The 21318-nt window shown below is 40.8% G+C and overlaps 1 protein-coding gene across 2 annotated transcripts; it reads left to right on the forward strand.

Annotated features, from left to right (window-relative positions):
• The first annotated feature begins 11049 nt into the window (after positions 1–11049).
• Positions 11050–17604, forward strand: NMS (neuromedin S). 2 transcript variants are annotated; one of them, XM_063393552.1, is made up of 7 exons: positions 11050–11147; positions 11271–11326; positions 11695–11745; positions 12850–12909; positions 15545–15580; positions 15992–16033; positions 17011–17596. In XM_063393552.1, the coding sequence occupies exons 1-7, from the start codon at positions 11075–11077 to the stop codon at positions 17047–17049; spliced, it is 357 nt and encodes a 118-aa protein (XP_063249622.1). In that variant the 5' UTR covers positions 11050–11074; the 3' UTR covers positions 17050–17596. The 2 variants fall into 2 exon arrangements, 1 of the variants encoding a protein (XP_063249622.1); XR_010079852.1 differs by lacking the exons at positions 11050–11147; positions 11271–11326; positions 11695–11745; positions 12850–12909 and having other exon boundaries at positions 13194–16033; positions 17011–17041; positions 17511–17604.
• The last annotated feature ends 3714 nt before the right edge of the window (positions 17605–21318 follow it).

The raw sequence follows: 21318 nt of genomic DNA on the forward strand, positions 1-21318 counted from the left end.
GAGCTGCTCTAGGCTCAGATAAAGAAGTAAGGCAGCTTTTTAGGTGGGGTTTTTTCTTTTGTCATTGTTTCTCAAAAAGGATTATTGAGTGGAGGCAGCTGTGCCACTCTGAACCAATACTTCTCTCAACCAGTGTTTGAGATTACACTGTAAAATATTGAAAAACACCTAAGGACAGCATGGTAAGCAGAAGTCACAATTCCTGATGTATCTGATACCAGTAGTGCTGCTGTAGCAGGGATTGGGAGAGCTGTTGTCTTCTGCTTGATTATCCCCATGTTAGAAAACTGACCAGTTTTGGGGTAACCAAAAACACTCGAGTGAGCCTGAGGGGTGACTTGGGTCATGGGGGTGTGAAATTTAAAAAAAAAAAAAAAAGAGGTAGAGGCAGGCATAGAACCTGAGTCCCATTTCCTAATGAATGTATGTAGAATTAGAATGTTTTACATTAAGTGGAACAGCTTTCACAGGGACATTGAGTGCTTCAAATAATTTATAACTTGCTGTTTAGGGCTGGTTCTTGGGAGGTGGCAGATGTGGTATCTATCAGGAGGAATTCGAACATTCGTTTCCCATATCCTTATAGCTTAATAATTAACTAGCAACTGCACCACTCTGGTGGAGGCAAGAAAAAAGTGTTTGCACCAGAAATTCAAGGAGATTTCAGTCTAAAAGGGTTATCCTGAAATGACAGGCATTGTGCTACAATCCAGATTTGGGAGGGCAAATCTGTGAGCAGTGGAACTTCACAGCTCTTGGCACATCCAAGGCACTGCAAAGGCAGGCTGTGCTCTGGCCACAGGGAGTGACTCTCCAGGGAGGGCCCATGGCCTCCTGCATGGTGTGGCCCCTGTGCCATACCTCAGTGTGCTTCTCTGGGGACATGGTCCTCATCCAAGAATAATTTTGGAGCTATTTATGTGTGACTGTTTCCAGTGGAAACTAAGAGTCCATCATTTTACAGAATCTGGAGCCTACTCCGTATCTTCCTTGACTCTTTAAAACAAACAAACAAAAAGCCCCTCCAAAAATCCCCTTACTCCCAAAAAGAAGAGAATCACAAGTTGAAAATTCTTTGTGTTTTTGGGAGATAGTTAACAGCTCATATTCAGAAAGGCAGCAAAAAAGCTATGTTACCATGTATCCTTGAACTTACCATGCATGCTACAGTATTAAAAAGCACCAAAGGGACAAGGAACTTCCCCAGTCACCATGTAGATGGAAATGGGGATGGGAGGAAGACTAAGAGGAAGAAGTTGGATTGTTTTGAAAAACGTGGCCTTTGGATTTGCAAACCTGAGGTGAGATGAATTCTTCAGTCACTGAAAGTCATGTTGGAGGCTCTTGCCCTTGAAAAAAGAAATGTCAGGCCTATGAGACCTAGCTTTACCTTGATTCTTGGTGGCAAATTTTATTTCCTTCAGCATAATGTTTCCCAAGGTATTAGGACACAGCCAGTCGTGCATTGCAACAATAAAACCTTGTTCTCACTAAGGTGAAAACATGTGGGAGATTTTCTATTTGAAAATGTCCATTTCTAAAATAAGTGTAGTTTAACCACTTATGGCAACCATGACCAAAAAGAGCCCTGAAAATATGAGGAGTAGGGCAAACATGGAAAGTTTTAGTGCCATTGCTTTCAGCCTCACTACAAGGAAAAGGCTTGCGAGTATGATTTCAACATTTAATATAAAGCTTTGACATCTCCCAAATTAAAACTGATGGTTACCAACCAGCCTCTCCATTTATTCAGCTCACCCAAAGAACAGTTGATGTTTTGGAATTGTGTGACCCACAGTCATTCATCAAACTTTATGCCAGGACCAGCCATGATAGATCAAGCATGAAAAGCATTGTTTTATCTCCAAAATTTCTTCATCTAAAAAGAGGGAGAATGATTTTACATCCTTTTATTGTATATTCAATTTAAATGAAAGAAGGTTAACAAGATGAAATTCACCTTCACAGACAATCTCTGACAAGTATTTTAAGATACTCAGTCACAGAGCATACAGTTAAATTGATAATTCACCTGTTATTATTGCAATTGGTATTTGATAAAGGCAATATTGAAGGTACCAGCTTTATACTACAACCAAAGAAAAATGTCATTGTTTAATGCTTTATATCCATCACTGTAGTGTTTAAGAAAGTATCATGTGTTTTTTTCAAGTGATGTTGCTCTAAATTGCAAAATCTACTCTGAGCTCAAAATAAGGAAATTAAATGAAAAAGAGTAAGCCAAGCCAAGATGTGGCTTTCAAGTCTGAACTAAATATTATCACAGAAAGTACATTGGTTCAGTGGTAAAAGACACCATCTTGTAGTACAGATCCTACAGACTCTTTTCTCAGTTCTTTTAAGAATATTGTGAGTAGCCCATATCAGCTGTATTAAGCATTCCTCTCTTACTATATAACATAATAAATTCTTATTAAATGTAATTTTTTTTGACCATTCAGAGCCAAACCTTTCCCTTAGGCTGTCAGCTCTTTCTGCAGGGCACTAGATCCTCTGTTCACCTTCAGGCTCTGCTCACAATAATCTTCAAGAATTACAACTAATTCTCTTTTTAGTATAAGGAACACCCCAGCTCTGCATTTGGAAACATCACACCACTTAGGCAGGCATATTTCCACAGCAACGCTATCTTTGTTTTAAGTTGTATCCCCAGAAAAGAAGGAGGCTTCCATCCATCCACCCACTTACCAATTCCTCTAGATATTCTGTCCTTTTATATTTTACATCATTTAACTAGTGGGCTTTCCTGGTTTGAAAAAAAACCCTACCAGAGCAGTTAGCATGTACTTTGCTGTGACATCCTTATTTCCTAATTTAGGCATCTTTGAGCTCTCACTTCATTAAGGAAACTGTGTCACTGAGCAGTGACCCATTGATCCAGCCACTGCAAAGAGGGCAGATTATTTTGTCCTTCAGGAATGATAAACAACAGCAACACACTGAGCTTCATTCTCTTGGATAACTCATGGTGCCACATTGTGCCTTGCACTGTTGCTGTCTAAATGTGCTTCTGTTACAGAAGTTATCGGGTCATATTCAGCTTCTCTGGATATTGCTGGAGTTAGAAAAGGAAAATTCATTTTGACTATGTTTTCTCCAAACAGAAGGCAGGGAGCTCTGCTTGATATCTCCTTTTTTTTCTTTTTTTTTTCTTTTTTTTTAATTAATTGTCACTGTAGTCATTATGAGGTTATCCTTAAGCTGTTGCACACAGATCTTATCCAGCTCCTTCACATAGGAAATAATCTCTTTTCTTCACTAGGATTTTACAACTGGTCAAGTGTAGTACATTACTGATTCCATGGCAAAAACAAAGCTACTTGTAAAAAGTGCTTGATAATGGTAGTTTGATAAAGAAGTTACAGACTGTCTTACAGAGTTGGAAGGAGGAGCAGGAACTGCAGCAGCATCTCTGTTTTACACCGAAAACTCAGCAAATTGCTATAACCTGCCAGACTACACTGTAAAGTGAATGTGTATTTTTTTTAATGTAAAACCAGCAGAGATTGGATATACAAATATGTTTCTCAGGTAGAACAGAGGACATTTTAAATATTTTTCAAATATAGCTTTGATTTTAGAAATATATTTAATATACTCTCTAGAAATTGATTTTGGAACTGCATTATGCCTCCTGAAACTTTATCATGGTCTTTATTGGCTTCATTAATGTTGTACTCATATATCTTACTGTAAATTATCATAGATGAATTGATTTTAACTTTACATCATTCCTCACTATTCCATTAAACACTATCTTCTTTAGATAGTCTATTGCCAACTGGGAATATAATAACTCTATCAACAGAAAGAAAAAGAAAATTGGAATTGCATGCAATTAATTCTCCCATCTCAGGACTATTCATCCACTGAAATAAATATAACAATCTCCAGTTTCATATGACTCCATGATAGTCACATACCTCTGGCCATCATAAATCTCTGAGGTTTACAGTGATAAACCAAACAGGATTTCCCAGTTACTGCACTATATCTTTTTATATTAACAAATTATGAGATGCATTCCCGGTATGTCCCCAGTGACATCTATTTAGGAGGAAGGTACCTGATACAACCATTGATGTGGCTGCCTGTTTTGGCTTTTCCTCCTTCTTTAACAGTTAAGTCAGGTAAAACCCCTAAGTCCTCTGCTCACTTTTGAGTGGGGTGCCTTACAGCAAATTATACTGCAGAAAAATGTCTGCTTTCTGCACTTATATGCTAGAGAGGCTTCAGCCTCCACATTTTTGTGTAGTAGGGCTGAGAGAGGCAGGGGCTGCATTTGACAAAACATGAGGGATAGAGTGGTCCTCTCCCGAGTTAGAAAGTAGTTTTCTATGTGGATAAGATCTCTGCTCCATTCTTTGTCATTATTTCCCTCAAATTCTCTCAGTTTTTTCCACTTCTCTTTCGGCTTTGGAGTAAATCCTTTATCTTGGAGCCTTCAGAGCCAGCAGATAGTGCAGTATTTGCCAATGAAGACAGACGAGGCATTCTCAAGGTGTGTTGATATAACGAGGAAAAGCAAACTGGCCTTACTGCAATTCATGCAATGTTGCTAGCATTGAGGGATGTTCAGGTGCATTATCACAGGCAAAAACTGCTCATAGTTAAACCAACTCAAGGCTGGAGTAGTTTATTGGATTATTAACAGCACATAATTTATCAGCAATTGGTGAAAAGTATGTTCAATAGCTATACCAACAGATAAACCTCAACATTAGACACTCACAAACTGTTATGAAACTAGAAATTTTTGAACACCCTTGTATAACTAGTCTTCAAATGCTCAAATTCTGGTGATGGTCTTCTTCCTCTATAAGCAGCACCAGTTTGGGCAAACATCTTCTCACACACTTCCTGGTGTTCCACTCATGTGCGTTGTTGACACTCAACTTCCTGTCCTACCAGGCTTTTTTGTGGAGGGTGGTCCACAAAAGCATTTCCCCATACAATATTTTGCTGTCAAGAAATACTTACTAAGAAGAGAAAATAAATACAGACGGAGGACAGGAACTCCAGAATGTCTGTATTCCTGGCACCACACTATCACTCTCCCTCACTTTTCTTGCCTTGTCTAGCTGGTGCTTTATATTATGGGAGGTCTTTTTTTTACACATTTAATCTGATGGTGTGTCTAGACCTTGGACTGGAACTTTGGCCCCTGTTTGGCCTGGAAAGGGCTGACCAACACACAGTCCCAGAGCAGAGATCAAGCAAGTAGAATGGCTTGTTCATGGGGTCCTTTCCCAAGCAGGGAGAGCTTTCTTAATTCAAGGTTTGGACCACATGGAGCAACTAAACTCAAGAAGATAATATGTAAATAGCGTGTTAATGGATACAAATTCATTTTGCATCTATAACAAATGCTGCTGTGCTTCTGCAAACAGACCTTTGGGAAAAGATAAGCATTAACACAAAAATCTCACTCAAATTTATTTGAGAAGGAGATTAAAGGTTTTTAAAAGACATTCAATTGTAAAATGGTTCCTTCAAAGGAAAACCTGTCTTTTGTTTGCCTGTGATTCTTCTAGACAGCTGCTTACAGGCAGACAAGGCAGTTCTTTTGCTATAGAGAAAAGATGTATTTGGTCTGTGCACAAAGAGCTCTGGGACTCAAGGGTGGAGAGAAACAGCTTCTAAGCAATTCTCAGTAGAAGCTATGGGCAGGCTTCACTACAGACAGACAGGTTTGCACCCTAATCCATGTGGTAGAATTAGTATTAATAGCTCTTAGTTTATTGTCGATTTGCAGTCTGGTCTGATTGCTAGACCCAGGGGTGGCCATTTGCATGAAACTTACAATTCCAGTATCATCAGGCAAATAAAGTGCTCTAACAGCTGAAAAGTTTGCATTTTGCTACAGTAAAGATTTTGAGGAGTGGTATAAGCTAATGAGATTTAAAAAAAAAAAGGAGTGTCAAGGGCCAGTGAGCATCAAGGCATAACTGCTTTGGCCAAAGGACAGCATAAAAGTTAGCTTAAGTCTTACGGCTTAAGCCAGGAGTCAGAAGTCATACAACAGTTCATACAAATGATATTTAATATGTCAAAGAAGCAATCACTTCATTTTCAATGCCAGCAATACTGTATAAAGATAGAATTGACTTGAAATAAAATTAGAAAAATTAATTGCTTTCATATTAAGCAAGTCAAATTACTTAAGAAGAATAATTTCAGCAATAACTTCAGCAATAACTGTAAGTGACAGTGTTTGAGTACTTACTCATTTTGAATGGCACTTAACTCAGATGTCTGACAGGATTAAGTGCTGGTAAGTATGGCTAAGGGAAGCAGAGCTTTGGGTTAAACTCTTTGCTCCTCACTCAGTGATAAATGACATGTAAGTTGGAGTGTCTGGAGGCCTGAGCTCCAGTTATTTATGCTCTCAGCTTCCCCGATGAGTTAGTTTCAGTGTATCATGTTAGATTCAGGCAGATGATGGGTCATATGATGCTGAAATGGATTAACTTAGTCTGGTGATTTCTTCTCTCTGGCTGGTGGGTTTTGAGTGAGTGATCTTCGAGGAAACATGGCCAGGCAGAAAAAATACTCTGGGATTGGCTCTCCCTGTAGTCAGTTATTGGTGAGACAAACATTTATTTTCAGCTACTCTCTTCTTGTGTAGTAATGGAGATGTAGGATTTGGGTATTTGCTAGAAATCTGAGATGTATGGTACACATGTTAATCTAAATCCTTTACTCCAGTAATCAGTGTAATGCATCCACAGACTGTGGTGATCCCTCTATAAATACAAAATTATGATTTACATATAGCTATACCCAAAGAAAATTAAAACTATAGATTAAGTCATTCAGATTTAGGAGGCATGGTTGAATGAGTGTCAGCATTATAATTCAGCTATTAAAATCGAATCTGTTCAGCTGGGGGTGTGAAATATGTGTCAGCCACTCCAGCATTTGACTCAGAGACCACCTGGAAATTTATGGCAGGCCTAAGATGCCAGGAATGAATCATTCTGGACAAATCCTTGGTGAAAGCTCAACTGCAGATATTGATTGAGTTATCCCACCAGTTGCCTAAGCAGAAGAACATACTGCTTCCCTGTCCAGCTGGGGCAACACCAAATGAAATTAAGCCAAGTCAGAGCTCCAGGTTAAAGATATTTTAATATGTCCCAAAACCTAGAAATTATACTGATCCTTTATCCCACTGTAGCCAAATACAGCCCATTGCTACAGCACTGTTTCCATACACACAACATAGTAGGTGCAAATTACTCCATTTCAGAGGAATTTATGTTTCTCTGGCTGAATGTAGTGGACATAAAATGATATTTCCCCAGAAATTAGCCACTAAACTATCCAAAAGAATGCAAATATTCAGATTCTTGGTCTAGTTTCCTAACTTCACCATTAGCATCTCTCCTTCATTTTGATGTTCTTGGTTAACTCTTGTCTTTGAACTCCTGCCCAGTGCGACACGCTGATCTCCTTGAAATATTTACTTGCTGGCCTAATCAACTTTATGACTGTGGCTTTATAGCTGTGAAGTATAGCAAGCCAGCCACAAACAAAAGCACGAGATTGACTATTCTGTACTTACTTGACATTCTGACAACCAAATCAGCACCTATAGCAGATGCCATTTTAACAAAAGTGAGATATGTGCTGGTAAAGCAAAGTTTGGGCACACAACTCTGAGTGCCGAGTAGAGCCTTGCCCATGTAAAAACAAAAATGAGACAAGCTCCCACTGTTTGGACCACTTGTTTGTGCAGAAAGGTAAACGGATGTTAACTAAAACCACATCAAACACAGCCTTGTATTCAACATAAGTAGTCATTGTCATATGTAATAGGAGATGAGTAATGAGAGCTGTCTGCAGGCTCTGTGGCAGGTTTGCCTAATAAATACCCTCCATTTTCTGCAGCTTTCTTCATCTTTCCAAACAGGTTGTGGGTGAGGTATTGAAAGCCCGTAGAGCAGGATAAGGCTTTGTACCAAGTACTGTGAGCTGCAGAGGGGGAGAGGCAGGAGCAAGCAGAAGCAGCTTGGATGAGTTGGGATGCACTCATAAACTGTGCAATGGTGACATTTTGCACTCTGTCCTTGCTGTCTGCAATCACTACTGGTTTCATTGTAGAAATCATCTACAAAAAGGAAACCAGCCCTTCACCTTTTTTTGCCCATTGACGCCAAATGTTCTTCTTATTCATTTATCAATTACAACATGTTTTATTCTAAAATTATGGGTGTCATAATATTTCTGTTGCTAAATATATGCCAAGACTCCTTACTCACAATAAAAATCCTCCTATTTCTCATCGATCCCCCACTAAAGCTTCATTTTTAACTCCCTTCTAAATCACTGAGGATATTGAAAGTCACCCTGTTTTTCTCTCTTCATGCAGAGAGCCCAGGAGCTTAAAACAGGAATTTTATTTATGCAGTAAAAGTATGGCTCATTAATGTGGCTTGGTGTCGATATATCAATTGGCAGCACCACAGCTAACACTTTTGAAATGAAACATCCAGCAGCAAAGAAAGTTCTGATTTAAGGAAGCTGAATGGGCTCACAATATAACACCCTCATAGATTTGAAATTTTAGTTTTCAACACTTTCCCCATTCTTCCCTCATACTTCACAGATGTGATAAAATACTATTTTCAGTTAGGAGATAAGTTGTGATTTTTTTTTTAGTGGAGCTTGAATCAGTTAATTTTTTCTCATCTTCAAATATTAAGCCTCACTTGATGCAAATGAATAGCTCCATGGGCTTCACTGTAGGCAAAATTTACTGAAAGAAAGCAGAGAGTACACTTAAGGTACTCCCTGGTAAAGGGTGAAATAAAGTAGCAGATGGTTTATTGTGCATGAGAAGGAGGAAGGAAAGGTTCAGGTAGCATCCAGTATTTTATGTAAGGTAGAAGTAGATTTTATCCACCCAACATGATCACATGCTATTACAAAAAAGAAATCCCACTCCTAGACTCAAATGTATTTAAAATGTTGAAAGAGACTACCATATAACAGGCAGAAAGGAGAAGACTGTGCTTTTCTCACCAAATAGGGAAAGCCAGAGAACCACATCCCGTTACAGTGAGCTATCACTAGCAATCTGGTCATAATTTAATAATATTCTTATGTAAAAAGATACCAAATTATTATGATTTAAGAGGCTTAGTATTTCATATGTAAATATGAAAAAATTAATAGCAAATAGTGAATCTGTAATGGCTAAGATCCCATGTTTCTGCAGCATGGGAGTGATTTGGATGCAAGATCTGTGATAAGCAGGGCAAGAGAAACACTACTGGAGAACAATAATTTTCAGTTTGGTTAAAGTGTTGAAAAACAGAAATAAGACAGTTAATATGAAAATGTGCAATCTTTCAGGGTATCTTTACCTTCTCTCATTTTGCTGTCTACCTCTGATAAGCCCAGCTCACACTTAGTGGGGTTCTCCTTTCACATTTCTGTGACTACATTGGCTTGAATAAATTACATCAAACACAAACCTGCTCCTCACTGCCATCAAAAATAAAACACCATCCTCCTTTTACGAGAAAATTTAACAAGCACAGAGAGTCCTTTCACTCCAGGATTTCATGGGCTTGGGTAGAAAGCAGGGCCTCTGCAAAAAGGAGCTATGGGCTTCCTGGAATGCTGCATCTTCTTGCTAATGAAAGCCTGGGTGGATTTACTGTAAGAAACCATCATCACAAAATTTGCTGCAATTTGCTTTAGCTCCCACAGAGGATAAAAATTATACAGTCAGAGGGACTAATCTCTTTGCATTCTATCCTGTCTTGAAACTCCCATTCCACTTAAGACAGTGAGAATCTGACAACTGAGTGTCTGCTCCACAACGTCTGACCTCCCCCGACATCTCCCCACTCAGATTATTGCCCCAAAAGGCTGTGATGAGGCAAAGACAGGCATCTTTCTCGGGGGAAGGAACAAAGGGTGAGCTAATGGTGCTGGGGTCACTCGGCTGCTCCAGTGCCTCTTTTCGTGTTCAGGACACACAGCTGTGTAGCTGACAAAGCTGATGAAGTCTGGCTCCCCCTTTCTTTGTGAGAAAGCAGGTGTGTCTCCTCCCTGACTGTTCTGAGGTGCTCCCACCAGGAGCAGTCCTGCCATCATCCTTTTAGTGTGCAGCACAGCCATTGAGGGACATTATGGGATGAGGAGGGATGCTGTGACAATAATACCTTCTGCAGCTTTTTATAGCTCATATCCCACACTGGAGCCATTGCCTCCTAACCACATCTAATACATAGAATAGTTAGAGTTGGAAGGGATCATGTAGTTCCAACCCTGCTGTGTTAGAAGTTGGACAACTGAACATGTGTTTGCTTCAGCAGGCCCAAAGTCTATTAAATGAAAGAGTTCGGGAGGACTCACCCTTTCTAAGTCTGTGATCTGATTAGAAAGTATTACTCTTAGAACTTGTACAGAGAATACCAGGAAGAGCTTTCCATAGCCAAACCCAATGATTAAATCAGGAAGAAAGGAGAATCACTTTCTGTTGAGAGCAGATCCATATCATTTCTACAGCCATACCCACTATGAAATGAATTAAGAGGCTTTCTCTATTTCATGTGAAGATAAGTGTACTAAAATGGGACTTGTTCAATATGAAAATTCACAACCCTTCTAATTAGAAGGCAAACTTTATTTCCCAAGCTGCCATGAGGAGAAATAATTTCCAAACACTCAGCAAGCCCTACTACAAAACTGAATTTTCTGTTGCTCCATCACTTGACCAGGCACAGCATCTCCTTCTCATCTCTCTCCCTCCTTCCTCTGTCACCTCTTCTAGAGAAGCAGCTTTGACGGAGGGTTCTAGGGGGTGGAGAACGAGGTCCCTAAAGCTGGGTGGGGGTTTCTCGTCACGGCGGGCCGAGCCGCGGGGCGGCGGGGGCGGCAGCGTTTGTCCTGCAGCGGGAGCGACACCGGCAGCGACAGCGGGAGCGGTGCTGGGCCCGCCCCGGCGCCCATTGGCTCGGCGGCTCCGTCTGGGGCTCGGCGCGGCCCCATAAAGGCGCCCGTCCGCTCGCCCATCCCGTCCCGTCCCGGCCCCGCCATGGCCTCGCCGGTGCCCGCCCTGCCCTGGCTCCTGGCCGCCTGCTGCCTCTGCGCCCTCCCGAGGGGCTCAGGTACGTCCCGCACCGGGGGCGGCGGGAACGCCAGGGGAGCCGCGGGAAGGGCCGGCTCCTCTGGAGGAGCCACGTCCTGGCTGGGCTCCGAGCACCCCAGCACAGCCGTGTCCCGTCCCGCAGGGTTCCCGCAGCCCTTGTCGCGCCACCGGGACGGTGTGGAGCTGCCCCCAAGCCAGGTACGCCTGTCATTGTCGTCCGACAGCGGTGCGAGGGCAGGGTGAGGCAGGGCAGAGACGGGGAAGGTGGGAAACGAGGCTCGTCTGTGGCAGGGAAATGAGGTCGGAAATCGGCAACGGGCTGGCAATATCTTATTAAATACCCGGGGGTGGTAAAGAGAGGAGGGGGCTGGCGCCCTTGGCCGCAAGCAGCGGCAGGAGGAACAGGCAGGGCACAGGTGTGGAGAGCAGCAGGGCGCAGAACAGGACACCTGGGTCAGCAACAGATGGACAGGACAATAACAAGCCAGTCCCGACTTCCCCAGCAAAAACACGGGTCCGAAAGTATGATAGACGCACAGTTAATGTCTGTTCTTTACTTTTAAAAGCAACTGGCACTGTGTTTCAGTGAGTGGATGGAAATGTCTGATCAACCCCAGGTAAGCTGACTCCTGTAATATGTTTGATCTGCTGAGACGCTCTCTTCCAGACATGCTAATTGTCCTGTATAACCTGAAGCATCGATGTCTGCAGGTGACAGAGCCTCCACCAAAGAGCCAGCAGCTCCAGAGTGCAGAGCAAGTTTGTTGGTATATGTGCTCTCCTCCTTGTGAAGCTAATGCAGACCTAAAGAAAAGCACTATTTTTTCCTTTCTTGCCATGCCAGTTGTAGCTAACACTGAAGCAAGAAGTACCTGACAGTTCTGCCAGATTTAAAGGTCCTGTTTGGTCCTGGCTCAGTGCTTGATGGGTGGATGGGTTTTTCTGGGGTGCTCAGAGGAGAGGGGAGCAAAGGGGAAGTTTTCACAGATCGTTTCTGCTGGCTCAAGGCTTACAAACACTTTAAAAGAAAAAGTCAGTGTGTAAAAGATCAGCTCCACTGCATTTAATATTAAGCCCAAGGGTCATTTTCAAAGCAGGAAGAAAAATATTTGCAGGATCAGGAAGCATTTGGAAATTTTGAACACTTTGTGCTTATTTTTTTCTTTCTGAAATGTTACGGTTTTGTGAACCAAAACTTGTAGAAAACAGTTCCTGGAGCCTGTTTTTCAAGTGTTTTACCCCTCACTTCCTTTGAAACTATAGTTCTCATCTAATGTGATTGCATGCATAAGCAAATCCCTGTCCTGTGGCACTAAGTATGGGACAGTGTATTTGAGTATATGATTAAAAATTATAGTACTGATTGACAGAAAGGCTTGTAGGTGAAAATGAGCATAGATTAAACATGCCACAAACCAAACCTATCTCTAGAACAATTAGCATAGAAAAATGTATTTTAAATACAAGAGGTTGACTTTGATCTCTTTATAGCATCAGACTGTATTGAGAACACTTGTATTGTGTGTAGTCTCCCCTCTCAAACAAAAGACTAATTTTTCAGCTCATAATAGCATCAGTAAGTTTTCCCCTGCTCTGAGTGTTTTTAGTGAACTATGCTCAATCTAAATTGATCTGGGATCAGAATCAAGCCTGTTCTCTACCAAACCATCTACACCACATTCTCCCAGTAAATGTATAAAGTATTGTTTGTTTTTTTTCAGATCTCCAGCACTGTTTTGGATCTCTGTTATTCCATATTCAACAACATGCATAAGAATGAGGTAAGGTGTAATTGTTAGTTTTGTTTCAAATCACACCCTTCTTAAACTTAGAAAGCAACCACTCCATGACCAACTTTTTGACATTTTTCTCCAAACAATAACATATAATCTAATACTGTAATGGTTTAAGAGATGTAGGAGGGTACATGAAAGATTTTCTTCTTGTTAGTAGTTTGTGTGTAATTATTAGTTACTTTAAATTATTTATATGAAACTGCTGTTTTTCACCTGTTCAGAGCTGAAGAACCAAAACATTCACTTACAGTCAGAGTCAGTATTTTAACGTGACCCTCAGTTTTGAATAACACAAGGTTAAATACACTAAAAATATTCATAACATTGGATCAATAGCATACCTTAGATTATGCTGAACATGGAGGTGTATGAGTTGCTTTACTGATTTTAATACTCTATTTGCATTTGGGTTTTTTTGTGTTTCTGACTCAGAGTAAAGGGATTAAGTTTTTGAGGAGTTTTTGAGTATAGCTCTTTTTTTGATGCAGTCATATAAGGACCCACCTCAATGTCAGTTCTGCTTTATTTCACTTTTTTATTATCACCATTTCATTAAGAACCTTTTCCATAAAATTCACTCAGCTCCTGGGTATATGCTAAAAAGACCAATTTACTTGGAGACTGAGTCCTCTGTTGTTTCAAAACAGGAGTAGATCCTTCAACACAATAATAGAAAGTATTTTGAAATGCATTTCAATATCTCTTCTTGCCAGTGTCTTTAGCTTATTATAATTCCAAGCATGCTTTTCTGAAGCAGTCACAAAACTCCACAATACTGAAGTTGATTGTATAAAAATTCTAGCATTTCAGTCGTAAATGTCTAATAAGTGTTTTTGAATTCACTATTGACTCTTATGCTTCCACAGCTTAGCCAGTAAAGGAACATTCAGAATCATCTGGTAACTTTGGACAGAGTCCTACTCCTGGTTACTATTGTAGTTACTAACTTTGCAAAAAATTATGTGCCCTCAAGATTGGAAGCTGAATTCCATACAATATCCTTACAAAAAATATGAGCTACACAACTGCAATAGGATTTCTAGGTGTGGTCTGAGTAAAGCAGCAGATAAAATAAATATGTGAAATATGGGAAAAGAACTATGTGAATTTTTACCCAGCTGATCAAATCTTGTATTACATGAAGTCCTACTTTCATAGCCCACAAGGAATCCTGAGAAGACACTACAAATGTGAGTCTGGATGTAGTGAACCCAATGAAACAGTTATGAAATCCTAATAATGTCAGCTGAATTAAACTTTCTACATTGTCCTATATTTCTGTGAATAAAAAAAAATATTCAGTCAGAGTTACAGATCCTATAGAGAAGGTAAATGGTGTTTTAAGAGAAGGAATGAGGCCTCAGCACTTTGAAAGGCAAAGTCTACGGCAATTTGGGCTTGAATGGGACTTGAACCCCACCTGAGGAATTTAAAATATTTTATGAGAACTGAGAACATTTAACATCCATATCCAATCACTTCACTGTGTGTTTGAAATTTCCACCCCAAATATATTTAGAAGCTCAGTTTTTACCATATTTCTTCCACACAGTAATCTCTCACCTGTTACAAATTAATTAGGATAGTTGAAACTGCAGACTGAGTCATGATCCAATCTCTATCTTTGCTTAGTGTGTAATAATCAGAACAAAGGTAGCATTCATGTTGTCTCTCTGTAGTAGTCTCCTCCTTTGCATCTTTTAAAGCACCTTGGTTAAGCATTTTTTTCTTCCCTAGTATTTCATAGCCCTGTAAGTTGATGCCAGTTGCTCTACAAATTGTTGTCTTGCAGCTTGAACCAAAGAAATCCTCTTCTCATACCCTGAACCATGATTCTCAATTTCTTGCTTATGTATTTTGTCCTTTAAAATTCGTTCTCTGCAGTTTTCCACCCACATGCTCTCCTGCGTTCTCACCCCGTCTTCACATTCTTGCCCGTGACGTGTTTGTTTTTCAAGCCCACTCCAGGTAACTGAACCCCCTCACTGACACAACTGTGGCTGTGGCACACAGCCATCCCATTCCTGGCAGGCTGGGAGCATACAGCCTGGCAGCTGTGCCATGGGCAGGAGGGCTCCCAAACCAGGCTGCAAGTTCAGGGCTGCATCACATGTTGAGCTCAGTCTGCTCACATAAAGTCCTGGGCAAAATTTCTGTTCCTTGAAGTCAGGCTGAGTAGAAAAATGAGCCATTTTGTGAAGAATAAAGAGTGCAGGGGAAGGCTTAAACCCAGCAATTTTTCCTGGGTTAAAACCACGGGCAGTCTGAAAGGTGAAGAGCAGCCCCATTTTAACAAGGTAAGAGCTATCAGTACAATTCAAGCCTGAGGAGTGGAGCTCCAGGCTGAGCTCTGCTTCACCCCCCAGAGCACGTCTGCTCTTTGCTGTACAGTGGGGGAAGCCTGTCTTGAATGATGGTAATGAACAGAGTAACTTCCAGGCAAGGCTTCACATCAATCTTTAAAAAGATCAGTTTGCTGCTGTTCTTACATCTGTCTGTGATGAGTATAAGGTTATCTCTCTTCTCACACGGAGTGTACCAACCTCATCAGTAACAGAGGGCCACCGTAACCAACCAGGACATGCTGGCATCTTGATTAACTTACAGTGTCCACTTGCAGGAATCACAGATTGCTTCTGCAAAGTTTACCAAGAAGGTATGTAAATGTGAAGACAAGCAGTGGCAGTGGCAGTGGCAGTGGATAGGGAAGTATGTCCCTTTCCTTGTTTCTTTAAAGTCAGCTTGGGTTTATTCAGTGGTTGGGAAGTGATCTGTGCTGACCCTGCTTATTCCCTATGTGTAAAGCTTTCTTTTATATCTCTTCTAAACCCTGTGAATCTTTAATTATGATAATCTAGTTTATTTACACTAGACACAGTGTCATTCAGGCATTAATTTTTAATCAGCACTCCAGATGAATGGGCAATGGGGACTATTAACATCTTGTTTGCATGCTGCTGAAAAAGGGCCCAAATTACCAATATTCAGATAGAATGGTAAGATTTGGCAACAGATCTATGGAACTGAGTTTAAAGTATTTTGTTATTGTTTGTGTTTGATTTTCTAGGACAGTCATGGAACTCTGGGGCGGCCTTTCTTCCTTTTCAGGGTATCTGAATCTCTTTGTTTTAAAGATTCTGAATCTCAGACATTGTTTTATGTTCATAGATGAGCATCTGTTTCACAAATTCTTGCTGTAGTTGTTTTGAATAGAGGCCAAATATCCCTTGCTTGAAATCTTAGGGAGCCATTTGCTCAAAAAGCTCTGGTTTGGCTAAAAGATGACAAGATAATGAGATCTGGGGTACTGGTGGATTAAACACTTCTTTTTGTTTGAAGATATGACTCTGCAAATGTTTTATCTTTTTAATCATCCATGTGGCTTGTATCTCTAAAACTGTCAAGGTGCACTGATGTTAAATAAATGAGATCAAACATGTGCCTGAGCTGAGTGTCCCCCTGGTCTGAAAGGTCTGCCCAGGAAGCAAAGTCACACTGCATAATGGTGAAAAGCCAAAGCAAAATTATCATTTCTCTCACATTTTTCCCCCATTGGCTTGCTGAGTTATGAAATGGTCTAATGCCCAGTGTGCTGGTTTAGACACACTCTGATTAACACCAAACTAATTTTTAGGAATGTCTTCAACACATTAAAAAAAGGAATTAAAATACTGTAAAGTAGGTTACGTCAGGTAACCAGAGTACCAATTCCACTGTCATTTATGCTTCATTTCAAGTTATTTGTTATTTCAAGTGTGTCCATCTAGGCTCTTTCAGTGCTGCTATTTACATGCTCTTTCTTAGGCATGTGCCTATACTACCCCTATGAATTTAGACCCAAATCCTGAATGAGAATAATAAAGCCAGAATGTTTAGCTTTTTGGGCAGAGGCTGAATGAAAATTTCTCATATTCAAAGGCATAACCCACCCTGCATGGATCCCCCGGGTATTTGACATGTTGCTTTAAAGAAAATCTCACTGCAATTTTACACAGTACCCTGTCTGCATGGTGGGGATGTTTTGGTGTGCTTATAAGTTTGTAATCCATTCCTTCTTTACAATCATCTAAGTATTGTGTTTTTCAGCCTCGAAATGGAAGAACTATTGAAGGCAGTGGTAAGTAGGCAACCAAAAGTGTCAAGAATTTCTTCTGCCTTTTCACTAATGATGAACTTCATGACAAAGGAAAGTACTGAGAAACATTACAAACCTAGATACACACATTTCATATGGCCACTAAGAGTTGTCTTGACAGAAATATAGGGTTTTTTCATGCTCAGAGACTTAGAGTTCAAACCCTTGACAGAGGGATGGTTTTGTAATGCTTCCATACTCTAAAATCAGGTCAGCAGGGTTACAACACAGTAGAAAGAGAACTGTGTGGGAGGAAAGGATTCATGTTTGAGTACAAATAACAGATTTGGGTGCTATTCTAAACTTTCAAATATCTAAATCTTCTGATTTTAGAATCTGAAGCTATTTAATTTTTAACTTTGAGAAGAACCAGATGTACAGAAGTGAGTACTAAGTCATATTCACATCAACATCTCAAGATAAAATATGATACTGTGTTAATTTGTTGCAGAATACCATGGGATGTGAAGTTCATGGATTCATTTACCAGCTTGGTGACTTGGTTTACAAAAAGAAAAGAGACTTCCCATTGCACTGGTTGTCTATTATGTGACTCAGTTGTCTGGAATCTGCTGTTCCATGTAATAAATTTGCAATCAGTAATTTTTTTTCTTGTCATTTTTTTATTGAAGCCCATACTAGGCTTCCCTGGGCTACAGTGTAGCATTGCCTGGTGCCAACTGTAATCAAAGGAAATCAATCATCTCAATATCAATATTTTCAAATGCAACAGTGAATTTTATAACATCTTCTTTAATAGGGTCATAAATGATAAGCTTGTCCTTTGGACTAGATAATATATTTCTCCATTATTTCAGAATAGGCATCCTGAACAACGCTATACTAAAATCATCATGGACATTTGAATGATTTATTTTGAGTAACTAAGCGCTTGAGTGTGATAATTGATGAATCCAAAGCATTTTGAAAGAAGAGGAACAAGTACTGCTGCTACATACAGATGTTATTTGATGATGTATTTTTTTCAGCCTTGCCTTGCTGGCTGTCATAAAACACAAATGAAGCACTTCTGAGAAATATCCTGAACACCTGCCCTTTTTTTTCTGAAATCATACATTTGAAAATGTAGTCTAGCTATTTGTGCTTGCACTATATGGAGTGTTTTGGTACATGGAAACATTTATGGGCACAAAAGTTTAAGTACTAAGCAGTTACTTCCTTTGGAAGAAGAGAGCATAGTAAAATTGAGGGTCTGGGGATACAAATGAGGCTGCAATTCCTGAACATAGCATTGATTTCCTCAAGCCCTTTGTTATCTCTCCTCTTTGGCTACTGTGGCACAGTACTGTTTCAGTTATGCTGGCACAGCCACACGTGAACCAAATTTGGAGACACCTTTGTCTTTAAAAACAAACCCCGAGATACCTGTGTCCAGTTGTTTTGTGGGGTTTTACCTGGACAAGCTCCCAGTTCGGGCTGTGTTGACAGAAGTTTGGCTGGCAGTTAGAGGGAAGGGGTGAACTGTTTGGCAATTGTTGACTGCATCTAAGGCAGAGTATTCAGTTTGGAGCCTCAGAATACAGGAAGGCCATGGAAAAAGTGGAGAGGGACTCCAAGGTGGTGAGAACTCTATTGCTTACCCCTGAGGAGATGCAAGGGCAACTGGGCTGGTTCAGCCAGGAGCAGGGATGCCCTCAGGGGAATCCAATAGACCCTGCTGTGCATATGAGGGTCATCAAGGAGACAGCTGTTTTTCAGTGTGTTGTCAAATCCTGTAGGAAATTATTAGCCCTTGGACAGACTACCAAAGGGATGCTAGCTCCTCTGGCTTCTCAGGTATCTGGAACCAGTTAGGATATCCTTCTGGAAGGAACAACTAAGCCAAATACAAGTGGTGGAGATGCACTCTGCAAATGCAAATAAATAAGAGATAATGATTACAAAAGCATTGGGATGGCACTTCAGGCTTGTTTCAGAGGCCAAAGCTGAAAAGTATCAAATTTTTCTCAGTTCTACATCAGTATTTGTACTGGTAATGGCTGAGACAAAGTTAATTGTCCACATAGCAGCTTTTATGGTGCTGTGTTTTAGATCTGTGACCAAAACAGCATTGATAACACAGGTTATTTTAGCTATTGCTGAGCACAGCTTGCACAATCTCAAGACTTGTTTCCCTTCCCACCAGTGAGGTGGCTGGGGGTGCCATTCGGGAGGTGACAGAGCCAGGACAGCTGATGCAACTGCTGGAGGGATATCCCACACTATATGCTGTCGTGTTCTGCAATAAAAGTTGGGGAGAAGAAAAGGACAGACACACACACACCTCTTCAGAGTGATGGTGTTTGTCTTCCCAAGTCACAGTTAGGCGTGATGGAGCCTGACTTTCCTGGAGATGGCTGAACACTGTCTGCTGATGTAAAGCAGTGAATGAATTCCTTGTTCTGCTTTTCTTTACCTATTAAACTGTCTTTATCTCAGCCCACAGCTTTGCTCACTTTTACCCTTTCAGTTATCTCTGAATCCTTCTGGGGGAAGTAAACATGATGGCTGAGGTTAAACTGAAGCAATACTGTACCATAGGCAACTCATGCTCTGCTCTTGCAGTCAGTAAAGGCTTCCTTCACCCACAATAGGTTTCAAGAATAACATCTATTTGGGCCTTGAAACTTTAATAGGGTTGATAAAGAGGTGGTAACTTGCAGGTGAGAACCTGTCTTAGGTTTCTCAGTCATATATCTGTAGTAACTGTGGCTGGCCTATAAGAAGCACAGAAGAGCTCGTTCATTGCTCAGTGGAAATCTTTGCGCTCTGGAGCAATTCAAATGTCACCTGTGAAACAGGAGAAATTAATAATATAGAAATGCAAAGGTCATCTCTGCCTGAAACTCTTTCTGAATATTCCACTGCAAAATTCAAAGCAGAAATTCAGGAGTGCAGACAGGTGACAACAGCAATTAGATGCACAGAAATATTTTTGCAAGAAAAAGAGGTGAAAGCTCAGTTCTCACTGTGAGGCAAAGAGACAAATCAAGAGTTTCATTACAAGGTATGCAAAGTACTGAGTGTGTTTAGAAGAGTAAATTGGGTACTTACCTATCCTCTTGTCATAAAAAGCAGCAAGGAGAGACACTCAGTTATACTGAGAAGCAACATGTTTCAGTTGCAAATAGGAAAATTTTTTGTAGCACTTCACTCCTGAAACAGTTGCCACATCTTAGAGCATGTGGTTAAGAACAGGTAGGTGGACCCTTGGAAAGGCAGGAACGCTCAGGAGTGCACACCTTCGTGCCGCCTAACTTGAATCAAAGTTCACTTCAGGCTGGTCTAGGACCTTAAAAGGCTGGCCTGCTGGAGCTGGGCTCAGCCAGGCACTGCTCAGCAGAGCGCACAGCGAGGGACCTGGAAATGCACTCATCTGCAGGGGAGCAAGTGCTGCCCAGCCTCACGACAGGCTGCTCATCAAAGAGCATGAAGCACAAGAGCAAAATTTTCTTGGTGTTTTACTTCCCTCTGTCTGGTCCCTTTGTGATCTTGTGCCTTGGACAGCCTCACTCCCTTCTCAGCTCCCAGAGGGAAGAGCTCACTCACTAAATCTTCAGGTGACAGCAAGCTGGGAGGGATGGCAATGCTGCAGGCCAGAATCAGCATTCAGAATGACCTTGCCAAAGATACACATGGGAAAAATATGTACAGCTCACTGAGGATGAAAGGAAGTGATCGCACATAGTGAAGGATAATCAATTACAGTTTTGCAGGTAAGGGGATGGGTAACTGTAGACCGTCAAATAGTATTAAAGAGAACAAAAAATACAATGTGAAATGAATAAGAAACTGTAGAACCTGTTACATGGGAGGTGTTGCATTGCTGAATATAGGTAAGGCTTCATGTACAGAGCAAGACAAGAGAAGAAAGAGGGGAACAACCTGCAAAGAGGGAAGGCAGAGGTCAAGGCAAGTTGGAACTCTGAATGAAGTGGAGTTGATTTGCAAGAAGTACAGTATGAGAAGAATGATAAAATGCTTCATTTTAAACTCACTGTTCCTGTCAGCATTCATCAGTCTGTGTTTACTTATCTGCTGGGATTTTAGAGTCGAGCAGTGATCCTAGGATATCTCCTGGTTGCTTATGTGGAGATCACCCTTGAGACTTACCTGTTCCAGAGAACTCCTACATTGCAATTGCCATCCCTCTACTTTATTAAGCAGGGTAGAAACATACCTTTCACTGGGCTGGACTGCATAAATGGTCTTTATTGGCCTGATGGATTTCTGCACTGAACAACTCGCAGGAGCTACTA

The sequence above is a fragment of the Prinia subflava genome, chromosome 3, assembly GCF_021018805.1.
Source record: "Prinia subflava isolate CZ2003 ecotype Zambia chromosome 3, Cam_Psub_1.2, whole genome shotgun sequence".
Taxonomy (NCBI): domain Eukaryota; kingdom Metazoa; phylum Chordata; class Aves; order Passeriformes; family Cisticolidae; genus Prinia; species Prinia subflava.

Coding starts and splice junctions, on each gene's coding strand:
- NMS (XM_063393552.1), top strand. CDS start 11,075: ATGGCCTCGCCGGTGCCCGCCCTGCCCTGGCTCCTGGCCGCCTGCTGC. Junction 11,746..12,849: donor AAATGTCTGATCAACCCCAG/GTAAGCTGACTC, acceptor GTTTTTTTTCAG/ATCTCCAGCACTGTTTTGGA. Junction 15,581..15,991: donor CTGCAAAGTTTACCAAGAAG/GTATGTAAATGT, acceptor TTGATTTTCTAG/GACAGTCATGGAACTCTGGG.